General features: G+C 38.1%; 4 protein-coding genes and 1 non-coding gene across 5 annotated transcripts; 4 read left to right on the top strand and 1 right to left on the bottom strand.

Moving 5' to 3' along the window:
* Positions 1–1,951: 1,951 nt before the first annotated feature.
* LOC113738226 (2-hydroxyisoflavanone dehydratase-like) lies at positions 1,952–3,350 on the top strand. Its single transcript, XM_027265466.2, has one exon. The coding sequence runs from the start codon at positions 2,174–2,176 to the stop codon at positions 3,128–3,130; it is 957 nt and encodes a 318-aa protein (XP_027121267.2). The 5' UTR covers positions 1,952–2,173; the 3' UTR covers positions 3,131–3,350.
* A 151-nt stretch (positions 3,351–3,501) lies between these two features.
* LOC113738227 (2-hydroxyisoflavanone dehydratase-like) lies at positions 3,502–4,541 on the top strand. The gene has a single exon (XM_027265467.2). It carries the CDS (start codon positions 3,516–3,518, stop codon positions 4,470–4,472), a length of 957 nt encoding a protein of 318 aa, XP_027121268.1. The 5' UTR covers positions 3,502–3,515; the 3' UTR covers positions 4,473–4,541.
* Positions 4,542–4,671: 130 nt separating this feature from the next.
* Positions 4,672–6,092, top strand: LOC113738225 (2-hydroxyisoflavanone dehydratase-like). The gene has a single exon (XM_027265465.2). The coding sequence runs from the start codon at positions 4,891–4,893 to the stop codon at positions 5,851–5,853; it is 963 nt and encodes a 320-aa protein (XP_027121266.1). The 5' UTR covers positions 4,672–4,890; the 3' UTR covers positions 5,854–6,092.
* A 3,931-nt stretch (positions 6,093–10,023) lies between these two features.
* Positions 10,024–11,244, top strand: LOC113737190 (2-hydroxyisoflavanone dehydratase-like). Its single transcript, XM_027264454.2, has one exon. The coding sequence runs from the start codon at positions 10,103–10,105 to the stop codon at positions 11,081–11,083; it is 981 nt and encodes a 326-aa protein (XP_027120255.1). The 5' UTR covers positions 10,024–10,102; the 3' UTR covers positions 11,084–11,244.
* Positions 11,245–14,193: 2,949 nt separating this feature from the next.
* On the bottom strand, positions 14,194–14,267 carry TRNAN-GUU (transfer RNA asparagine (anticodon GUU)). Its single transcript has one exon. It is a non-coding gene; the product is annotated as a tRNA-Asn (tRNA).
* Between the last annotated feature and the right edge of the window lie 480 nt (positions 14,268–14,747).

Genomic DNA, 14,747 nt, shown 5'->3' with positions numbered 1-14,747 from the left:
GCCCATAAGAGGCGAGAAACACGTCATTATAAGGAACACACCAAATGGGTAGCACCAGAAGAGGGTTGTCTAAAAATTAACGTCGATGGAGCTTTCGATGAAGAAGCAGCTGGTGTTGGTGTGGTGGTGAGGAATCACTTGGGTCAAGTAGAGGCTGCAAGGGTCGAAGGAGCCCGCAATGCTGAACACGTAGAATGCACGGCTTTCCTCATAGCTTTGGAGTTTTTGCAAGAGACTTTGGCATCTCGCACTTCTTACTCGAAGGGGATGCTCTAAATATTGTACGAAGGATCAACAGCAAGGAACCTGATTTGTCATTGATAGGTAACCTAATCCATGGCATAAGATCTTTTGATTCTGTCAAGGTCAGTCATGTGAGGAGGACCGATAATGTTCCCGCCCACATCATGTCAAAGGTATCGTTGTCTCTTGAGGGAAGTAGAGTCTGGTTTGTAAACTTCCCCAAGTCTGTTCTGTTGTGGATGCTGCTCTTGTCGATTTGCAATGAATGGAGGTTTACTTTTCAAAAAAAAAAAAAAAAAAGATGACCACAGTGCCCCATGGCCCCCGTCTAAGACGGAACAGGTAATCAGAATTCAGCAAATTACCCATCTGGCTCCTAAACTTTTATTCCCCCAACCAAGTTAACCCATTATATTATCTTGTAGATAATTTCATGAATAAAAGAACAATAATATCGTTGCATTCAGTTTACATGGGAGGTAAAGCGGATATATTTAAGGTTGAAGGGGGTAAAATAATGACTATCCAAAAGTTTCAGGGTGGAGTCTTGCCAACCCTTCTACCAAGTTTGTTGGTAAGCAAGATATGCCATTAATGTTCCAATGGATACCACTTTAACAGGTCTCGAGCCCAACTACCTTTCAACTGGCGGAGTTCAAAACAGCCAAAGGGGTAGCCAGCAATCTGATTTTCATATGAATCATTTCGGTTCACCGACGTAATCTCATTTTAGAACTTCAGCCAAAAGAAGCCTAGAAAAGTTGTAGTTACTAGTCATTGGAGTCTAATCCCGTAGTCAAAGTTGCCGTTCTTACTCTTGTCAGCAGAAAATTCTAACCTTAACCATAAATACAAAGGATTCCATCAAGGATTCCAACAGTTAAACAGTGGCCATGAATATCTAAATGCCATCTTCTTCACAGTAAGTAATGCATATAGTAAAACGTTTTTGTCCCTCTATATATTTTGGTCTGTGTGTGCTTCAATTAAAAAAATTTTTTTTTTCCAATCAATGTAGTATCTGTTTTACACTCAAAAAATAAAAATAAAAATAAAGAGTTCTGGTATTGGAAATGTTTTTCTATATTGTATTACATGCCTAATTGACAGTACCCCTTACTTGTCCAGAAATTATGATATATATATATATATATATCTTATATACACTGACAGTGCATATAATATTACTGTTGGATTTATGACATATGTGTAAAAATTGAATTTTAAATTCAAATTTTATATAATTGTCATTTATTCAACGCTGACTGTGTATATACTGTCAGTATAAAAAATATTTACTATATATATATATATATGTGTATAGAACTTAGCCAAAAGATAAATTTTGTGATTCAGTCCATCAGGAGTGCTAATAAGCAAAAAAATAGAGAGAGAGAAGATTTTTAAGTTTCTCTTTATGATGCATATACGGATTTGAGACAGCTAGCAATTGAAGATGCATATACGGACAATTGAAGATAATCGTCCGAGAAAATTTACAGCTCTGGCAAGAAAAGCCGCTAAGTTGGACCACCGTAGAAGAAAAAACAAAGGAACAGCAGCCATCCATCAATAATTGTCCGAGGCAACTAACATCCTATGGACATCTATCAGTCCACAATTACCTCTTTTGCAATGGTAAAATTAACCATCATCTGATTATTAGTTTCTTATCCTTCTTGTACTCTGATGTTTCAACACCACAAAAAAAAAAAAGAAGCGTTGCTACAATTCCAGAATGGACGGAACGGACGGTTTCTTATCTTTAAGCTATATTCAATGCCTTTACCGATTTCTCTTCCTCTCCATTTCTGTGCACCTATACATATGGAGTATTAAATTATTAATTCAACTTGTTCTCATTTCAATGCACCAAGTGAAGCCCACACTTTCACACACCTACAAAGGAAGAAGATAATTTCAAATCTCCATGGCTAACTCAGATTCCAAAGGGGTCATGGTCGATCTTTCTCCGGCCATCAAAGTCTACAAAGATGGGACGGTGGTGAGACTCTCTGGCTCGCCATTTGTACCACCGTCGCTAGATGATCCAACCACCGGTGTTTCTTCCAAAGACATCACTATTTCACCAAGCATTTCAGCTAGAATGTACCTTCCTAAGATCTCTGACCCCAACCACAAGCTCCCCATCTTAGTCTTCTTCCATGGTGGACGCTTCGTTGTCGAATCAGCCTTCTCTTCTCTCCACCATCGTTTTGTCAACGTATTAGTATCTGAAGCCAGAGCTGTTGCTGTTTCTGTGGAGTATAGGCTGGCCCCTGAGCACCCTTTACCAGCAGCGTTAGAAGATGGCTGGGCTGCCCTTCAATGGGTGGCCTCACATGTTGTTGAGGGCTCCTGCATTGAGAAAGAGCCTTGGTTGGTCAAACATGGCGATTTTAACAAGATTTATGTGGGGGGTAACAGTGCTGGTGGAAATATAGCGCATAACATGGCTATTCGAGCTGGAGTTGAGAGCTTGGTTGGTGATGTGAAAATCTTGGGTGGATTTTTGTCTCATCCTTACTTTTGGGATTCAACAACCAAGAAAGAAAATAATGAAGAAAGCATGCCTTACAAGGTCTTTATGTTTGCTTATCCCTTGGCGCCAGGTGGGATTGATAATCCAATGATCAATCCATTAGCTGATGGTGCACCCAAATTATCCGGGCTCGCTTGTTCCAGGTTGTTTGTTTGTACTTCTCAGAAGGATCAGTTCAGAGAAATCAATCTTCTTTACGTCGAGGCATTGAAGAAAAATGGTTGGAAAGGAGAACTGGAGCTTGTCGATGTTGATGGAGAAGATCATTGTTTTGAGGTCTTCAACCCTGAGACTGAGAAATCAAAGAGTCTGATTACCCGTTTGGCTTCCTTCATCAGGGATTAAGTTTGGTTTATGCTTTACATTACATATCTGTGTCTGTTTTTCCTGATTTGCGTACCTCTTTTTCTTTTGACTTGTTCTCCTAGTTTTGGCTTCTGCTAAATTATTGTTGACAATCATGCACAAGTCAAAGAAGGGCATGGATCGTGTATCCACCAATTATCCGTGCCTAAACATTGGTCAACCAGAAGTGGAAAATCACATCAGAAAAGAATTTCTTATATATCTTGTCCACATTAAAATACATTATCTCTTCGCGCTTTCTGACGACTTCTGTATCACCAAGTAAATATAAATGAAGTTTTATAAAAAACAATGATGTTAAGTTCTATTTCACCATCTAAACTAAGCACTGGTAAAACAAGAGAGACAATTTCCAGTTCTTTCCATGGCTTCGGATTCAAAAGAGGTTGCAACTGATCTTTCTCCACTCCTTAAGGTATACGAAGATGGCAGAGTGGAGAGATTCTTTGGTTCACCATACGTTCCACCATCACCAAAAGATCCATCCACTAGTGTATCATCGAAAGACATCACCATTTCAGCAGACTTTTCAGCTAGACTCTACCTTCCAAATGTCCAAGACTCGAGCAAGAAGTTCCCCATTTTAGTCTACTTCCACTGTGGAGGCTTCTGTACTGAATCAGCCTTTTCCATTCTCCATCATCGTTATCTCAACCTACTAGTCTCTGAGGCCAATGCACTGGCTGTTTCTGTTGAGTATAGACTAGCTCCAGAATGCCCTCTACCAGCAGCTTATGAAGATTGCTGGGCTGCCCTTCAGTGGATCTCTTCCCATGTTGTTGTCAACTCCGACACGGATAAGGAACATTGGCTGCTGAGCCATGGAAACTTTGATGAAGTTTATATAGGGGGTGACAGTTCTGGTGCCAACATAGTTCATAACATAGCCATGAGAGCTGGGGTTGAGAGCTTAGATGGGGATGTGAAAATCTTGGGTGGATTTCTGTCTCACCCTTTCTTCTGGGATCCAGAAATTAAGGCAGAAAATGTTGAAGAAACTATGCTGTATAGAGTTTGGAAGCTTGTTTATCCAGCACCTCCAGGTGGACTTGACAATCCAATGATAAATCCCTTAGCTGATGATGCACCTAGCTTATCCCAACTAGGGTGTTCGAGGTTATTTGTGTGCACTTCTGAGAAGGATGAGTTGAGAGAAAGAACAGGTCTTTATGTTCAGACTTTGACGAAAAGTGGTTGGAAAGGTCAAGTGGAGCTGGTTGAGATTGAAGGAGAGGATCACTGCTTTCACATCTTCCACCTCGAGTCTGAGAAAGCCAAGAGCCTTGTAAAGCGTTTAGCCTTTTTTATTAATAATAACTGATGTTGTTTTGCTTTTGTTCGTTCCTTTTTTATTAATAATAACTGAGAGGATCATTGCTTTTTTTTTTTTTTTTATTCATGTGCCGTTTCTAGAATTTAACTCTTGCATTCGATGTTTATTTAATTCCGAGATTCATTGATCTATGAGACAAATTTATCAGCATATAATACTGCTAAGAACGGTTTTCCAAGATTCGGCAATTACAGGGAGAAAGAAGATGCTAATTGAATCAAACAAGAGCCGGTTCCTCAACTTAGGAGTTGGGACCGTTGATGTGAACCTCTTTGTCCAATTCTCTATCTCCTTCCTACTAATTAGTAATATACAGTAGTAACTGATATGGACTAATGGAAATAAGTACCATTGTTGACACCCTTTCCCCTGATTCCCCTGAAGAATAAGATAACACTGTAATCTCATGGTTTCCAATTCTAGTCATATTGTCACAGATCTCTTTCCAGTAATCAGAGTCTATAAAGATGGCAAAGTAGAGAGACTTTTTGGCTCACAATATGTTCCACCATCACCAGAAGATCCCATCACAGGTGTTTCCTCCAAAGACATCACAATCTCACCAGAAGTCTCAGCTAGGCTATACCTCCCAAAGATCACTGATCCCAACCAAAGGCTCCCAATTTTAGTGTACATCCATGGCGGAGGCTTTTGCATTGAATCGGCCTTCTCCTTTGACCATCAACGTCATATAAACCTCCTAGTCTCCCAAGCCAAAGTAGTAGCTGTTTCAGTCGAATATAGACTTGCCCCAGAACACCCTTTGCCTGCAGCATATGAAGACTGTTGGGCTGCCCTTCAATGGGTGGCTTCTCACATTGACAATTCGAGCATGGAAAGAGAACCATGGCTAGTTAGCCATGGAAACTTCAATAAACTCTATGTAGGAGGGGATAGTGCTGGTGCAAATATAGTGCACAATGTTGTTTTGAGAGCTGGTGCTGAAAGCTTATACGGGGATGTCAAGATCCTGGGTGCATTTCTTACTCAGCCATATTTTTGGAGCTCAAATTTAGCGTCTAAGGGTTGTGGCAATCCCAGGGTGGAGACTTTGGCAACTGAGATATGGATGTTTGCTTATCCATCTGCTCAAAGAGGAATTGATAATCCAATGATAAACCCTTTGGCTGATGGTGCACCTAGTTTGGCTAGACTAGGATGTTCAAGGTTGTTGGTCAATGTGGCTGAGAAAGACATTCTTAGAAATGGCGGAATTCTTTATGTAGATGCTGTGAAGGAAAGTGGATGGAAAGGTGAAATAGAACTGTTGGAAGTGGAAGGAAAGGACCATTCCTTTCATATTTTCAATCCAGAGGATAAGGAGGCAAAAATTCAGATGCAGGTTCTGGCTTCTTTTCTCATGTATTGAATATTTTGCTCTCACTCTTTATTTTTTTCCTGTTATAATTCGAACTGCGTAATGATTCTTGGGCCAATTCTTGAATTTGCACTTGGTTTTTTGAGCTTCTAGTTTGCTGGGAAGAATGCTAAGCAAAAGCATTTTGTGCCTAAACAGATGCCCATTGGAACTATGTTTCTTTACTCGTCTATTTGTCCCAGGTTTCTGTTCAGATTTGATCCTTATTTAACATCTCAAATCTTTGGATCTTTGTTGCGTTCCTTTTGTCTATTATATTGCAAACTAGTGATAAATCTCACTACTGTAATCAAAGTCTAGTCTGTGGATCATTAGCTCACTTACTACTATCATATTGCACTGGATACTGGCTTCCCAATCTCAATATGCCGCCATCTTTTCCCTATCATCGCTCTTATGTTTGATATTGGACCTGATGTCTGTATAATTTGATTGTTTTCACACTGAGATCAGAATACAAGTCAAATATCTGTAGACAATTTGGAGTTCCAATCTGCAACTATACTAGTTAAAATGAAAGAGATGAAAGATAAACACCACCCAGCCCTTTATTGCCAAAAATGGTCTCATTTCTAAGTTGAAATGGAAAATGAACATCAATAAAAGGTGCATTCAAAGCTTTTCAAATGAATCCTTGAGGTCATCTTAGAAAAGCTTCGGAATCAAATCCTACATGCTAGTATTCTTAGCCAGATGTGGTTGAACGTGGTAGTCAGTACGCATAAAAGAACAGATAATTGACCAACACTTCAACAGAGTCATGAAATGATTCTTTTTCAGCGTGTAGCCTCCTTCTGGTGGCGACCTTTTTCCTTCTCTTTCACTTTACTTCCTTGGTTAGTATCACATTCAGGGACTTTTGCTTGAACAATCTTCTCTTCATCATTTTTGGAAAGTTCATGATTTTCTCCATGTACCCCTCCAAACCCTTCTTCATCAGACCTCGTTGCATGGCATTCTCCAAAAGAATTCATGGTTTCTTCCCTTGGATGTTTGCCTTGAGATTGGTCCTTTTTTTTTTTTTTTAACAAATAAGATGATATCCAAACAAACCCCACTCATTCAATAACCTTTTCATAAGTTTGGGTTGGGGGTGGGAGGGAGCGAGGGAAGATGTAGAACAAAGGGTGGAGTCCCAACTAAAATAAGATGGAAGGGCAGAAATGCATGGCAGTTCGAGGGAAAATGAAGCAATCATAAGTCAATCTTAGATCATGCAAAGAAAAGAGTGGCTGGAGTTTCAAGAAGAACAACTAGACAATGATGAAAAGCACAGGACAGGAATAAGTCACCAGGTGTACAACCACCAGATGAAGGAAAAGTGATGATCAACACTGATGCGGCTGTATCTGCAACATTGGCTGGAGCAGGTTTGGGATTGATAGCAAGAGACAAACATGGAAGCCTCATTGAAGTTAGAGGTATAAGAAAAAACAGCAAGCGTGAAGCTGAATTAGAAGGAGCAAATGCAAATCCGGCAGGGATTGGCTATGGCCAAAAAATGCAAGGTGGCAAAGAATTGAGGTGGAGTCTGATTGCAAAGCTGTCATTGAAAGAATCCAAAGGGGATGCAAGGAGGAGTCACCCTCAATTGATATAGTTTTCTCTCGTGGCTTAAAGAAAGTATACATGAAGGAGAATAATAGGACAACTGTCCTCTTTTGTAACTGATATCTTGTGTTTTCAAGTTCAATATATAAATATGTTATCGTTAGTTAAAAAAAAAAAAAAAAAACTCAAAGTATAAACACCTATTAAGATTTTTTTTTTGGGTTAATATGAGTACCATAAATTCGCAATTGTGAGATCATTTTGATACGCAAAAAATTAAATAATATCCAATTTTGTAGTCTAACATCTAATCATCAAAATTATTTTGGATCTTTTTTTAGAACTCGGTATTTAATGGTATATCCAATTTAGAGTGAATCGTCTGAAAATCGAGTCCTGCATGACCGCAAGAACAAAAAAATTTTTCTTTTCAACTTTAAATATTAAAACTGCAATTCTATGTGTATTGTGGAACCGGAGCCCTCGTTCTTTTTAAGCACGCAAGATATGCTTCAAGATCGGGCCCCTCCAGAGTTGGGATCAGTCTTTGTGAATCGAGTTTAGCCCACTAAAATTTTAGGTTCAATACCTTGTGTCAGTTGAGGCCCATGTAACCCAACATTGCCTGCTCCGGACCACTCATTCTTGGTACCCTTAAAATTTCCCAAAAAAAAAAAAAAAGAGCAAGAAGTTCTTTTTGAATTTATTTATTTTTTGCACTGACAGTGTAATTAATTTTTATATTAACATTTATGAAGATATGTCACGTACGTGTAATTTGAAATTTGATTTCATATTATATAACGTGATCTAAATTTACTAGTAAAAAAAAATTATATAGTAAAAGTGTATAAAAATATATATATATTTTTTTGTTTTTGTGTGTGGCTTTTACCCTTATTAGGAGACATTCCGTACCAACAGGGGTTGGTCCGAGTGGTAAGCAGCTCGGATTCGCTTAAGCAGGTCTTGTGTTCGAGTCCTAGTGTATGCAGACACCCTTGTTGGGAGACTCTCCCATCATAGCCAGGTGCGCGATACGGGTCGAATCCGGATTAGTCGAGGCAAAAGCTTAGGATACCGGGCGGGCAACAAAAAAAAAAAAGGAGACATTCCGTTTGAAAAGACGGTGTGGAAAAGGAGAGTAAAAAATTGGGCGGGGCAGTTGGCTGCCACTCGTGAAAGTCGTGTGGTTCTTACCATGAAGACAAAAGCGACCATCTCAAACTGGCTGATTGCCGTGCTAAGTGAGCTGTAATGGTTACCTAATCGAATTGGTCAACGAATTTTGTTAGTACCCAGAGCATCACGTCGTTTCCACCATGGTCGTCCCAAGCCATTCTTGAAAACACACTACTGGTAACTGTTTTGTGGCTGCGCGAAGTTTCTTGTTCTTACCGCGAAGACAAGTAATAAAATGATATCTTATTTGATTGACGTGCTTAGATAATTTTCTAAGGCTCACCTATTCGTATTTGGTGGCACCGGACTGGACTGGACATAAAGAATTCCAAATTCATGAGGGTTTGTTTCAGAATACATATTGAAATTGGTTAAAATTCAATTCAAATTCTTGAAAGTCATTTTCTTGAGTTGGGCCATCCGAATATCAAAATCTACTCAATTTAGCTTATGTCCCTGTATGTCTCTATATATATATACATCCAATCACATCCAAAGGTTAATTTTTGACTCAGTCAGCAAGAGACTTGGGTTTACAGTGGAATACATGACCAGGGTGTCTTTTTTTTTTTTTCTTTCAGATAAACAATCGAGTGAAACTCTTGAATTTAAATAATGTGGTGGCAGACTGCAGTCTTGTTAATTCACATGAAATTTGGAGTGTCAACTTTTCAAACAATAAGAATCATAGAATTCAGACTCAACTTAAAAGTATTTTCTCTACTAGTTGAAAAAAAAAATTCAATTATTTCGTCTTCTCAAATATACGTAAGGATGGCGTGAGGGCAACGTCAATATTAGGTTACCACAATTTTTCAAACTATATATACATGTAAAATCAAAATAAAAGTGTCTATGCAATGGAGAAGTACCATCTGAAACCGGCCAATAATTCAATTCAACTTACCTGTAGTCATTTCTCTTAACTGAAACTTCATCAAATCCAAATCTACACTCGATCGAGTGCATGACAAGCGAGTTATAGTCCTTTCATTTTCTACACACTGGAAAACCGTGGTCAGAAAAACAATCAAGTAAAAGTCTTCAATTGAAATAATGTGGCAGCAGATTAATTACTGCAATCTCGTTAATGATCATGAAAATAGATAATTGTCATCTATCAAAGAATAGCAACCGTAGACTTTAGATTCAACTCACAAGTATTCCTCCCTTGCAAATTAATAAGCAACTTGGATTTAAATATGTCTAACAATGGCGTGAGGACAACATCAAACATATTTTGTCCATTATTTAGGATTTCCTTTCCTTTTCTTGGCCCAGAGCTCAAAATTGACATTCTAGCCCAAGTCTATTTAGTCAAGCCAGTCTGGAGCTGCTGTCTTTCTTTGCTAGAAAATGCTTTTAAATTTAGAAAAAGCGCCATTTTGGTTCATTGTTGAGGCTATATAAACGGCCATGCTATTCGTGATAAATGCAACAAAAGTATTAACTCGTACAACCGATATTACAAGCCAAACTGTGCCTACTCTTTGTTGAAAATATTGAAATGGTGTCTAGCAAGAAAGAAGTGTCATCTGAATTTCTTCCCTTTCTCAGGGTCTACAAAGATGGTTCAGTTGAGAGGTTTCTTGATTCACCATATGTTCCACCAGCATTAGAAGATCCAGCCACTGGGGTTTCCTCAAAGGATATAACCATTTCTCCAGACATCTCAGCCAGAATTTACCTCCCAAAGCCCCCCACCACCACCCAAAAGCTTCCCATTTTAGCCTATTTCCACGGTGGAGCCTTTTGTATTGAGTCTGCCTTCTCTTTCCTCAGCCAGCGTTACATCAACACCTTGGCGTCTCAAGCCAAAGTCCTCGTTGTATCAGTTGAATATAGACTAGCCCCTGAAAACCCAATTCCCACAGCTTATGAAGATTCATGGGCTGCTCTTCAGTGGATTGCATCACACTCCAGCAATGATCAAAACTACAAAAAAGAGCCATGGCTTCTCAACCATGCAGATTTCAATCGAGTCTTTGTCGGCGGCGACAGTTCAGGAGCAAACATAGCACATAATTTGAGCTTAAGAGCCAGCCGTGAGAGCCTTCAAGGTGGCATGAGTATCCACGGAGTTTTGCTTTCTCATCCTTACTTTCTGAGTTCAAAGCCAATAAGTTTAGAGCCAAGTTCTGATGATGATGTTGACAAGAATTTACTCTACAAGGCTTGGGAATTCGCGTATCCAAATGCACCAGGAGGTTTTGATAACCCATTGATCAATCCATTTTCTAATGACGCACCCAGTTTATCAAGCCTGCAATGTTCAAGATTGCTTGTTTGCGTCGCTGAGAAAGATGAGCTGAGGGAAAGAGGAGTCAGGTACTTCAATGCAATCAAGAAAAGCGGATGGAAAGGAAAGGTGGAGCTCTTTGAAGTTGAAGGAGAAGATCATTGTTTCCAGATTTTTGATATTGAACGTGGAAATGCCAAAATCATGTTCAAACGCTTGGCTTCCTTCCTCAGCACCCCATTGAATTAGGATATAGCAGTAATAGACTGTAGAAGTTGGTGTACGTTCTTCAATTTGTTGGGCTGTATTCTTTAATTTGTGTTGTTTTGCATATCTAGTCTATTCATTGTTGCCAATTATTATGTTGTACCAGTTTATATTATTGAAGGTTCGTTATAATTAGTATGAAACTTGATCTTGAGTGTGCTCTGGACACATTTCTAGTTGAACTAGATTAACTGCTCTGATGCATAACTCTCGTCCACCAATTAATATTCTGAAGTAATAAGCTCATAATCGCAGGCGCTTGGTTGAACCAAATTCTGAATCTTATTATTTGAAAAGATCATTTCAACCAAGTAAATCCACGAATTATGCTGTCAATTCTTGAGTTGGGTACATTAGTGCCAAGAAAATTGAACTGAGATCTTGTGGCTCCAATGCCCACTGTAAACGCTTTAATGAATGTCTGCGCAATAAAACGAAAACTCTGACCAAAAAAAAAAAATTTGAAACATGAAAAGTGCTGTCAAATTCGGAGTTGGGACTACCTCCGCAATTACTGTGTGAGTAGTCAAATTCGGAGTTGAAGTAGTTGTTTTCTTCTCTAAGAGGGAAAAGAATTTGAAGTGCATGAAAGCAATTATTGCAATTGGACGGGGCATCACAATTAATGGTTGTTTTGAGGTGCAATTTTTCCAAGTTAGGTTTGTGATGGTCATTTCATAATTATTGTGTAGATTCCTGAATGTCTTTGAATTATTCAATCCTACGGATATTCGAGAAAGAAATGTACGCGAACCCTGACAATCAAACACAAAATATATATAAACAGCCAGTTTACTGGATTACACCCAATTCTTAAGATGAAACCGTTGATTTCCCTCGAGGAGATTTGTTTTACTCAGTCTGTTTTGGTTTGCAGCAGTGGATTTGGTAACGAGATTGTTGGCACCTGCTACTTGGCCATTCTCCAAATTTCAACCAAATCAAACAACCCTCCTTTGACTGCAAACCACACAAATCAAAACAAGCACAAATTTTCTTTGTTTAACGATTCCAATCTTCAATCATTAGACAAAAAATGAAAACGATGAGCACAAGAGCTGACCCACGAAAATAACAAGAAAAGGAAAAACAAAATCAGCGGAAATTCCTCAGCATGTTCCTAAGAAATAGGTATAGCTACCTCAATCTGTTTCCCAACTCCCAATTCTGAAGGCGACACTGATGATTGTATATTAATTAATACCCATTTGTTTTCTTGTACCTGTATGTTTGTGATGTTTTCAAATATCTTGCAGGCCAAACCGGATTAACAAAGCTCTAAGAATCCACAAACACCAAATACTAGTGAATATCTTTCCAAGACCTTCACTCGAGCCAGAGTCCTATATTGTTAAATAACCAAACGAGGGATCAAAGAACAATGGATTAGAGGCAGAACTAATACCTAGATAAACAAACGTATACCAAGTCAATCTGTTTCCTTTGAAATTTTAAAAACTCGTAAAAGCATCTTCATACGTAAAAATACATAAAGTATAAGAATAAAAAAATAGAATAGCGATATAATTAAAGTGAAAATCTAGTGACTAAAACAAGTCTCTAACTTTTAAAGTCATAATACGTAACATGTCTAGTTTTCTTCTTACATTTTGACATGTCAACTCTGATTCGCTTTCTTGATCTCAACAACACTTAAAATTCATGAACTGCTTCGAACAGTGTCAGCCAGTATTTTCCAGCATTAATCATATTACCAATGGCATCATTTATTACAGGTTCGAGAGAGAAGTATATAATAAATTTTAAAATGAATGAGGTACATTTACATAACAAAAATCTCAAAACACCCAAAATGTTATTTCTTCAACGCGGAGACAGTCGGCGGAAGCCCCCAATGGACCCATATCTTTCACCTTATGGGCTGAAAGATCAAGAAATCTGGCAAATTATAGACGGTCAACTCCGACTTCTTCTTGTTCTTCCCTTTTTATTTGGGATTTCTCAGCAGAATTGCACAAACACTCGTGCGTGGCATTTCTTTGGCTGCTTGGAAAGGTGCCATCGATCCGTTTCCTTTCCTGCATGGATTAATCCTGACTCCAACCATCAAAAGTTACCCATGCATTTTAACTCTTCTTCTTGAATTAAATTTTGTGTGACATATATACGTAGCAATGTCACATACTGTAGAAGTTGAACCCTTCATAGGTCTAGCAGCTTCCCTAATTGGCTTTGAATTTTGCCCATTTGTTTTTCCTGTTTCATCCAAAATTGCAAACGACTGAATCCAATGACCCAGGCATTCCGCTTCAAACCGTGGACAACAACATCTCATCCGACACGACCTTAACAAATTCGGTGGAGTACAAGTAATCTCAATCTGGTGACATGATGCGTGGGGGCTCCAATTGGTTTCTAACAGTTCACTGTGGAAAATGTCATCGTATCCCAGTAATTCTTCTTCTTCTTCTTTTTTCATTCTTCCTTCGTAACTAGAAGTGCATTATAAAGAACTATTTATGTCCATTCTAAGTCATTTTTGTTTACATGACAAATTAAGCTCCAATTGGGTTGTGACATCAAGAAGGTCTCTGTGATTGTGGAGGAAGGCAACTCTTATCTGCCTGAGTATTGCCGATTGGCAAGTCCAACAAGAGTTTTTGGTTCTAGGATAAATTGTATTCTTTCCTGTACAATTGGAACTAATAACGTATGTGCTACGAAATTACAGAGCGCAATATATCAGAAAACATGAACAAGATCAGCTTTATTTGTTAGAATTCTATTTTGATTGCATGGTTGGGCAAAGTAGTTGGGCAAAGCAATTTCTTCAGGACCACAAAAACCAAATTGTTTGACTAAATCATGCAACCGACTACAATTTTCCTTTGATCCGACTTAGTAATATGGGCTAAATCATTTCTTGTCTTTCAAAAACAGTTGCCTGATTAATCAATAATCCCCATCTTCATTGAAAGAAGGAAAAAAAAAGAGAGTCTTTCAAAAATAGCTGCCTGATTAATCAATTCCATGTTCATTTATATTCATTGAAAAGTTAAAACAAGAATGCTCTGCCTGATTAATCAACCCCATCTTATCCTAAATAGGGAAAAAAATGATATGGGGAGAAACGCTAGAGGAAGGGCTTGAACCTTCGACCTTGTGGTTAACAGCCACACGCTCTAACCAACTGAGCTACTCCAGCTTGTTGTGTCGGTTTATGTCTTAGTGATCCAATTGGTTGAGAATAAACGATTTATGTTAATAAAAATACTCCTTATTAAGGCAAGACACTAGCAATTTTCTTTTTGCCTTTTTGAGTCAACTATTAAGCATTAAAATCTTGATTCATTGTACATTACTTCTCTTCTTAATTTCAAAGCTGACCTTTACTTTTTTTTTTTTTTTTTACATATTCGAATCCTGCATGGAGAATATTTTACCTTCTACCTAAGAACTAAATCAGATGATTTTGACTGGGCATTGACACAATAATTTTGTTTGGATTGAGGCTTATTTGTAAAAAATTATTAGCTTGTATCATAAACATATTTTTACATCATTTTTTTATTTTTTCAATTACATTTTTATCTGACATACATTTCATCACAAAAAACGTGATAAAATATTATTTTAAAAAATTTTTTCCCTCTAGAATTGATTGTCTATGATATAAAATTTGTAC

This window comes from Coffea arabica, chromosome 3e (assembly GCF_036785885.1).
Source record: "Coffea arabica cultivar ET-39 chromosome 3e, Coffea Arabica ET-39 HiFi, whole genome shotgun sequence".
Lineage (NCBI taxonomy): Eukaryota > Viridiplantae > Streptophyta > Magnoliopsida > Gentianales > Rubiaceae > Coffea > Coffea arabica.
This window is presented reverse-complemented; position numbering and strand designations above follow the sequence as displayed.